Here is a 9,518-nt window from a genome sequence, read left to right as displayed (position 1 = left end):
TGGTGGCGCCTGCCCTGTGGAACGCCCTCCCATCAGATGTCAAGGAAATAAGCAACTATCTGACTTTTAGAAGACATCTGAAGGCAGCCCTGTTTAGGGAAGTTTTAAATGTTTGATGTTGCTCCTTTTTATTATTGTTATTGGTGTTCTGTTGCGAGCCGCCCAGACACCCAGCCAGATGGGCAGGGTGTATATATAATTATTTCTACAGAATCTGATTTGAGAAAAGTGGGTGAAATCTTCCATAGCAATGCTCCAGGCTTCAATATTTTGTTAAATAGTGATCTAAAAGAGAATCTACAAAGCTGCTTTCATATGGTCCCCACCTTTACCTTCCAGTAAAGCACTAAAACTGAAAAGGTGAAACTGTGTTTTGAAGGCCTGCAGGCTCTGATCCCTCCAAACCAATAGGTAGTGGTTATGATAAAGAATTAGGTAAACCAGCAGCTGAAAGAAAACATTTATTGAATCAAAAGTCAATATTCTCCTTTTAATATCTACAAGACAACATTGAACTTACATTATTTAAGAATGAACATAATGTACAAAAAAAAGTATGTTTGTTATAAAAATATGTCTCTCTTTTCTGGCGACTGAGCTGAAGATTATTACTTTTCCCCCCAGACAAAACAAATGCTCCAAAAATTTTATTTTCCGTCAGCAAGGAGAAAAGTGAAAATAATTCTGTAATCCTATATTTTGAAGAGCATTTTTGAGAATGTGCACAATTGAACTAAGATAACTATCATTAAGTTGCCATTTATTTGACCCAAACAGCCACAGAGAGGTGCAACCTCATAAATCAGCACTTCCAGTCAGTGAAGATGATTTGATGGGACATCTAAATTGGATCTTTGCCCCACAAAATCGTATTACGGTCCTATAGCCTTGCTGTCCTCAGAAGTCTATGGGATCAATGCAACAGGAACATCTTCTGGACTTAGCTCATTGAAATGAATGTGGAGCAATATCTTGCACAGATGTGCCCAGCCACTGCTTCTACTCATTTCAGAGATGTTTAGACATATGACTTCCTTGGTAGATTGGGCCTTCAACAGTGGTCTTGGATCATTATCCAATTGATGTTGTTTTATTAGCTTTTGAAAAATATTAATACTTTCAGTAGTACCAGGAATTTTTTTTAAAAAACTGTTTTTTGATTACCTTTCATTCTAGTGTCTTCCCATTACAAATTATCAGCGGGAGCAGAGAGAAATATTTCGGCATTAACTACAAAGCAATGCTAGTTTTATGACGTTTCTGCATGAACCATGTGGAAATGAATGGATTTTATGCCGCAAATTCTCTTTTCTTGCTCTCTCTCTCTTTTGCGTTGTGTCTATCTGTGCTTGTCACTTTCAAGAACTTTTCCAATTAGGCTCAGTAATGCCACTTGCCAGTTAAGATGTTAAAAATGTATGAGGAGCATTCTAAATGTGGTTTTAAAAAAATATTTTGCTAGTGTTTAATCAACTGACTTCAGCTTCTTATGACCAAGGGGGCATGAGGGTAGGGAAGATGAAAAAAGAAAAGAAAAGAAAAAAGAAAAGAAAAGAGGACCACTTACAGAAATATTTCAACAGTGCAATATTAAAAAACACAATTTTCACACTTTGTGAAAGAGGAACATGCTTTGGAACCTGAGCAAAAGGCTTCTTGACCAATATAGCAAAAAGCCACCCTGTATGTTGTTTTCGCTGGCACCAGTTTCTGCCAGGTTACTATGTTGCTTTCAGCAACTTACATGGCCCCTAAATATTTAGTAAGCAGAAACTGCCAACTACTTAGAGAGGTCAACTAAATTCCAGCTATAATATTGCAGGCAGTTCAACATGCTGCTACTGGCAATGCCGGAATGGCCTAAAATTAAGCTTTTTTTAAAAAAAATGTGGGGGGGAGAGAGAAAAGAAAAAAGCAGCCAACATAACAATGCCTCTTTAACCAGACAAAAGCGCAACCACAACATTTAGTATGTACGTTACTACACCGGGTTACAATCTTGAGGTCAGCTCTTTCAAATAAATATACTGAACATTTACAACAAAATGCCTTATGAACGCAAGCTCTCTTTATTATTTCAAGATCAGCTGGATCAAAACCTAAGACGATGTATTTCCAAAGCAGCTAAAAGATACAAGACCTTTTCCCCCAGAGAGATTAGCATGATCTGGTGCCATTGCAAAACTTTTAAATCAGCAATAATATCATCCATCTGCAAGAACAAGCATTAAAAAAAAATGTTTTTGGCACCCAACAGGCCACCATACCAAGCAAATTCACAAAGCATGCGCTCATATACTCTGCCGATTTCTGACTGTGTGAAATGATCATTGTGCTTGCAGGTCCCAGACCTTTTCCCTAAAAAATAATAAAATTATATTAACAATGACAGGTTCAACATATTAATAGGAACTTGCTTGCTTCTAATCACAGAAAAGGAAATAAGGATTAAAAAAAAAACAACAACCGATGAGAATGCCGTAAACGAGGCCTTGCAGAGGGAGTAAAAATAAAGAGGTCAACCCAACACCAAACTACATGTTTAGATCACTTAAAAATGTTGTTTTAAAATGCTGAGAATAGACTAAAAATGTCCCCCAAAGAACAACTCAACCAACCAATACATGTCCACAGATGTTTTGGTAGCAGTGAGATGTAAGCTTGCCACTTGAAAAGCATGACAAGACCAGTCTGATAAATGTCACCCTCACAGCAGAAAAGGAATGTTTCAACGGCGTAATCACAAGGGGTGGGTGATGAACCATCAACTTCTCTCATGAGCACAGGAAGCAGTCACCAAGGCATAGAGGAACACAGGAAAGAAGGTACAGATATTCACAAGGATCTGTGGAAAAAAAACAGAGCAATGAATGAGTAAGAAGACAAACAAGACATTCTCAGAATGAGGGCAGAAATGTAGCTTGTGGAATTATGTTCACATGTGATGGGGGTGTAAATATATAAAAAAAATTAAGGAGATAACAGAAATCACTGGGTTAAAGCTGACCAAAGGTCCAGAAGCAGCATTATTATCAATCTATGATGGGATGGAAGGTTCGCAGGCTATGAAGGACTTGCTCACAAATTTATTGACAGCCGCACAAATGATGATAGCCAAGAAGTGGAAGGGGGAAGCAGAATATAAAATGGAAGAATGGTATAAAGAGATGTGGGATATAGCTATTAATGCTAAATTAGCATGTGCCATTAAGGTAAGATGAGGAATATGCAGGGGAAATGATTTTGAGGAGATATCGTTTGTAGAATTTGTACTGTTAAAACGGAAAGGGGTCAAACAATCACAAGAGGTGCTGAAATTTTAGGAGGTTGGATAGTTACGATGGAATGGTCTCGGTGGTGGGGTGCACATTTTTATTCTTATTTATTTATTATTATTACTTTGTTAAAAAAAGAGTGTATAAAATGTAAATAAATGTATAAAATAGAAATAAAAGAATGAATAAAAAGTAGGATAAGAAAGAAATGTAGATTGCAAGCAGCTACTACTGAACATGGCAGCCATAGGCTGTGTTCTCTCAAACTGTGACACATAGCACAAATTTCATCTCACGTCGAGACATCATTACAATGTGTGTTTCCTAACCTCTAGCAGCAGTAAGCCATGTGTGGGAGCCGGGAACTAAGGAACCTAAGAGATTGTTTGATGAAACCACCTACTGCTACCAGAAATAAAAAAATGCTTGCATGCTCTATTTATGCACTCATGCTTTAACTGTGATGTTCCCCCTTCTCTGCAATTTAACTGTTCTCATTTTGGTACCACTGAGAACTTCAGGGGCCAACATTTCCCACAAAGATGAGCGCCAAAGGCCTAAAGCTAATTCCTGACGGACGAGTGTGCGAAATCAGTCGAACAAAATCTCTTTCTTATAATTGGCACTGGAAGTACTTGATCTTATCGCTCATTGCATAATACCTAACGCATATTTGCATGCACATATTTCTTGCATCCAGCTCCTGGGCTAGCGGCAAATATAACGAACAAGCTATTTACAGAGAATCGTTTAAAAGGAGCACAGCAGCTTCTTTTCTGTTACTAGCGGAGAAAAGTCGGCAACAGCGCTTGCAAATTCTGTAATACTCACTCAAAGTATGTCCCACGGTTATCCCGCCTTTGTATCTACAAGCTGCATTTGAACATTTGCAGACATTCCTCCTCCATAGCCTCCTTTGGACTGCATTTGGTTCTGAATTGAACTCACCTAGACATACAGGAAAAGGGTAGGAAAGAAAGGGGTACGATCAGCCACGAACTGGTGCACTCTCAAGTTCAGACCCAGAAACCTCCCCCCTAAAATAAATTCACACTTGACTCAAATTTTGGTTTTGGTTTTTGTCAGAATTTAGGCCACAACTTTATTGATTACAGAAAGTGACTGGTTGCATAGGCTCTGCTTCGACTAGCTCCCTGCCATGCAGGTAGTGCTGACCTAGGGCACCAGCATAGGTCAGCCAAGGGTGAACACCTGGACAAGCGGAAAGCCGGGAATGGGCTAACTATGCCACCCAAATGTCCCCCTGGACTCAGGCATGGGCACAACCCCCTCTCAGGGGTTGACCAAACCACAGAGTCCCTGGATTCCTTTAATGGAATACCCTTCACATAGGGATGGCGAGAGTGTTCCCCCATCCCTATCACCTGAACCAGAGCCTATCTGCGACTTTACAAGTTGTGACGATTTGTTACGTGGCAGGCGAAACCCAAATGGCAACAGCCAATCAGCCAACTGGGGAAAATTCCTGCCGTGCCCCTGTCCCAACGACAGACGACATACAACGGCATAGCAAGGTCAAGCGCAACAAACCCTAAAAGTAGGGAGAGGTGGGCGGGTGTTCCGAATGCACGCGCCGAAAGAGGAAGCTCTGGGTCACGTGCATGGGCATAAATAGGTCCCTCGAACCATTTGGACTGCATCCCATTGCCCAGATTGTACCCAGCTTCGAGGGACCTACCAATCGGGTGTTGTGGCTAACCAAATGTACCCACCCACAACACAGGGTGTCAGTTGTCCAGGTCTCATCGCAATATGTGCCCTCTTTAAAGGAGGACCCGATTTAGTACAAGTTCATTCCTAGACGGTAGGTTTACTGGCATTTGAACACATTTGACATGGATAGCACTTTTCCTAGTTGTTTAGTTTCCATAAGGAGAATAACATCTCTTTACTAAACCAATGCTGTCCCTAAAGGATCCCTGGACGGTCAAGTCCAGTCAAAGGTGACAATGGGGTTGCAGAGCTCGTCTCACTTTCAGGCTGAGGGAGCCAGTGTTTGTCAACAGACAGTTTTCCGGGTCAAGTGACCAGCAGGACTAAACTGCTTCTGGGGCAACGGGACACTGTGATGGAAACCAGAGCGCATGGAAACACCATTTATCTTCCCGCCGCAGTGGTACCTGTTTTACTACTTGCACTGGCATGCTTTCGAAATGCTAGGTTGGCAGGAGCTGGGACAGAGCGACGGGAGCTCACCCCGTCACAGGGGTTCTCATGCCTAATGCCTGGACATCAGGGCCAGGGGGAGCTGTGTGATCACATGATCACCACTTTGTGGGAGTAACATACGAAGGGACTTTTGGTCCCTCGTAGCTGCAGCATGGGATTAGCGTTTTGTACATCGTTTGATGTTGCAGCTGATATACATGTGTGATCTTGAGTTATAAAAACGGCTTAGAAACAGAAAATGTTATTCTTTTTTGGAGAGACAAATAGAATTGTGTATATCATATAAGAGTGCAAAATTTCTTGCACAGGATGTATGCATTGCAACAGATGTCTTAAAAATAGATGTCTACATAGCTATGCAAAAGAGATCCATGTTTTCTTCCAACTGATTCATCTCTTACTCTCTTAATAGGAGATTTATTTAAGCGGAATGTTAACATATCAATTCTGTTAGATGAAATAAATTCTTCTAGGATGAAATAGACAGAGACAAAAATGTTTTGAAACGCTTATCCATAAAAATATAAGAAAATGGCATTTATTACTGTGATTTGTAAGCCATGAATCAAAACAGACTTTAGGGAGAACAAACCTATTTGGGAAAATTGGAAAAAAAAGTTATGTGTGCAATAAATATGCAAAACATGAAGTCACTTTGCTACAATAATAATATTGTACATGCATAATTTATTTTTAAAATTCAAGAATGTAAAATCAGATATTAGTATGCCCCTTTTTTGTAAGGTGAAATTAAAAATTCTCTTTATTTTTGCAATTTTTAAAATTGAAATATGTATTCTGGGAGCTCAGATCCCCAAGCAGCATGAAATGAAGAGATGATAAAGAGAGCACGGATTTAAAAGCATCTGGATCTGTAACTTCAATGCAGCTCATTCCCCATGCCTTCACAGAAACTCCAAATCCATATAAGGAATGGACAGGGATTTCTCCAACCTTGTAAACACCTTTAATGCATTTTAAATATAGTGCTGTGCTGGCGGAACAAAAAACACCGGGAGTTTGTTCCCTCTGTGCTTGTGCAGCAAGTTAACAGCCAAACCTGCTCTCCAATATATGCAGCCTAAACCTCAATTATTCATCTCAATTCTAGGTTTGCAAACACCATCTCTGGCCCTCTTCAGTGAAGATGTGAGTTCTTTTGATTCTTGCTTCTAGTGAACTATGCTAACATAGGAATGTGTGACTTTAGGGATTTCTACCTAGGGCTATCCAAGTTTTCTCCAGGATATTTCAAAGGTCATGCCAATCAAAGAATTCTAGAACAGCTGGTTTGTTAATTTTATCAGTGGTGTGCGTTATTTTCCTTCGTTAGCAGTTCCTAGGTTTATTTCTTGTATGGTTAGATAGCTAGCTGCAGGCAAACACACATTTTGGCCTTTCGAGAAACAGTTTCAGTCTTTCCTTTGAAGAAACTAGTTAGCATACATTTTTACATAGCAGATTTGAGCCTATTAAAAAAATGATAACAAGAGTTTCTTGTACAATAAAAGGGATATAGGAAAGAACATTTTGGGTTGCAAGAAGGAAGCTGAAGCTGTCTGTGTTCTAACATGCAATTTTTATTACAGACTGACATCTTCTTGGGGAAAAAGTACAACTTTTTCTGTTTACTAGACAACACTACAAATGTTCTGAAAAGCGAAGTAATACTACGCTTCTAACACTGTTTACCCCCCTTACTTTGAAACAATCTATAATATACCATTTAGGTTGTCCATGTTACAGGCTTTCTGATATTATTCATTTGAGTGAATCAGCTACAATACTCTTATATTTGATATGCTGGTGTGTTAAAGGTATAAATGAAGCCATAATTTTCTTAATAGGATACACCAAGGCTACAGTCCTATATATGCACTTACTTGAAAACAAACACGATTACACTGTAAATATATAGTTTGGTACCTCGGTTTTCGAACGTCTCAGAAGTTGAACGTTTCGGTTTTCAAACGCCGAAAACCCGGAAGTAACTGCTTTGGTTTTCAAATGCTTTTTGGAAGTCGAACGTGCCACGTGGCTTCCATATTGAGTTTTCTATAAGTAAATGCACCCAGAAATAAATGCTTCAGTTTTCGAATGTTTCAGAAGTTGAATGGTCTTCCGGAATGGATTACATTCGAAAACTGAGGTACCACTGTATTTGTTTTCTAGCTGCCCGTGAAGAAGACTTCTTTAACTAATTAGAAATGTTGATGCTTGAATAAGTTAACCAATTCCTTTGCACCTTTGAGTTTTCCTTTCTACTTCTTTTCCCAGTACTGATGCATTCCCTCCTGCCCTCCTGAATATATACTGCCTCGTAAGAGCTGCAAAATGGCGTGGCCAAAAGGCATCCAACCTATTTTTGGCATTAAAATATAAATAATTGAGCATCTGTGTCATCTTGTAAAAAAAACTGAAGCAATATTTTACGTCACATCTCTAATCTTTAGTGTAGGGTGGACTACAAATCTAAATTGTTTAATGTTTTAGGATATATACACATATTCAAGGATACAGTCTAAAATGCTGCAGGGATGGGGTGCAAGGTTCACAGGCTATGAAGGACTTACTCACAAATTTATTGACAGCTGCACACATTATTATAGCTAGGAAGTGGAAGGGCCAAGCGGAATATAAAATGGAAGAATGGTATAAAGAGGTGTGGGATATAGCTATTAATGATAAATTAACATGTGCCATTAAATACAAGATGGGTGACACCTGGCTTGAGAGCAGTACATGTGAAAAGGATCTAGGAGTCTTGGTTGACCACAAACTTGACATGAGCCAACAGTGTGACGCGACAGCTAAAAAAGCCAATGCAATTCTGGGCTGCATCAATAGGAGTATAGCATCTAGATCAAGGGAAGTAATAGTGCCACTGTATTCTGCTCTGGTCAGACCTCACCTGGAGTACTGTGTCCAGTTCTGGGCGCCACAGTTCAAGAAGGACACTGACAAACTGGAACGTGTCCAGAGGAGGGCAACCAAAATGGTCAAAGGCCTGGAAATGATGCCTTATGAGGAACGGCTAAGGGAGCTGGGCATGTTTAGCCTGGAGAAAAGGAGGTTAAGGGGTGATATGATAGCCATGTTCAAATATATAAAAGGATGTCACATAGAGGAGGGAGAAAGGTTGTTTTCTGCTGCTCCAGAGAAGCGGACACGGAGCAATGGATCCAAACTGCAGGAAAGAAGATTCCACCTAAACATTAGGAAGAACTTCCTGACAGTAAGAGCTGTTTGACAGTGGAATTTGCTGCCAAGGAGTGTGGTGGAGTCTCCTTCTTTGGAGGTCTTTAAGCAGAGGCTTGACAACCATATGTCAGGAGTGCTCTGATGGTGTTTCCTGCTTGGCAGGGGGTTGGACTCGATGGCCCTTGTGGTCTCTTCCAACTCTATGATTCTATGATTCTATGATTCTAAGGCAAGACAGGGAATATGTGGGAGAAATTATTTTGAGGAGATATGGAGGGTGTTTGTAGAATTTGTACTTTTAAAAGGGAAAGGGGTCAAACCATCGCAAGGTGTTGAAATTTTGGGAGGTTGGATAGTTACCATGGAATGGTCTCGGTGGTGGGGTGCACATTTTTCTTCTTTATTTATTTATGGTTATTACTTTGTCAAAAAAATGTATAAAATGTGAATAAATGTATAAAATATAAAGAAAAGAAAAAAGCTGGAAAAATAAAATAAAAATGTTGCAGGATTCCTGGCAAAAACTTACCGAATTCATTCCACTAAAGAGATCTCCTGAACCTACATGAGCTGTGTGAACAAAGTTTGTTGGCTCACCAATCATACTCCGATCGATTCGCCGCCGTCTTTTCTGAAAGGGGAGAAAAAGACACCAGTTTCATTCAAAGGCAAATAAGGTTTAAATATGAAGTATGAGCCAAATAATAAATGCAACTGGAAATTTACTTTTAACCAGTGCTTTTTTCCCTTCTAAAAAGAATGTTTAGGGGTACTCTTCTTTTGACTCAAGAAAACCACCATTTTAAAGTTCAAATCGGGGAAAATAAATACAGTAAATGGACAAAAGTACAA

General features: G+C 39.7%; 1 protein-coding gene across 6 annotated transcripts in view; it reads right to left on the bottom strand.

Moving 5' to 3' along the window:
* Positions 1-448: 448 nt before the first annotated feature.
* CDC42SE2 (CDC42 small effector 2) overlaps positions 449-9,518 on the bottom strand; it is a 98,310-nt gene continuing 89,240 nt past the window's right edge. For 5 of the 6 annotated variants that reach the window (XM_053407615.1, XM_053407618.1, XM_053407617.1 and 2 more), the window contains 3 exons: positions 9,196-9,297; positions 4,107-4,223; positions 449-2,845 (listed from right to left, as the gene is read on the bottom strand). In XM_053407615.1, coding sequence (XP_053263590.1) covers positions 4,125-4,223; positions 9,196-9,297 — 201 coding nt within the window. In that variant the 3' untranslated portion in view covers positions 449-2,845; positions 4,107-4,124. Of the gene's footprint in view, positions 2,846-4,106; positions 4,224-9,195; positions 9,298-9,518 lie in introns of those variants that run through there. The other variant, XR_008332643.1, reaches the window with a different exon arrangement.

The sequence above is a fragment of the Podarcis raffonei genome, chromosome 11 (genome assembly GCF_027172205.1).
Source record: "Podarcis raffonei isolate rPodRaf1 chromosome 11, rPodRaf1.pri, whole genome shotgun sequence".
NCBI classification, from domain to species: domain Eukaryota; kingdom Metazoa; phylum Chordata; class Lepidosauria; order Squamata; family Lacertidae; genus Podarcis; species Podarcis raffonei.
Note: the sequence above shows the minus strand (reverse complement) of the source record. Positions and strands in the feature narration are given on the sequence as shown.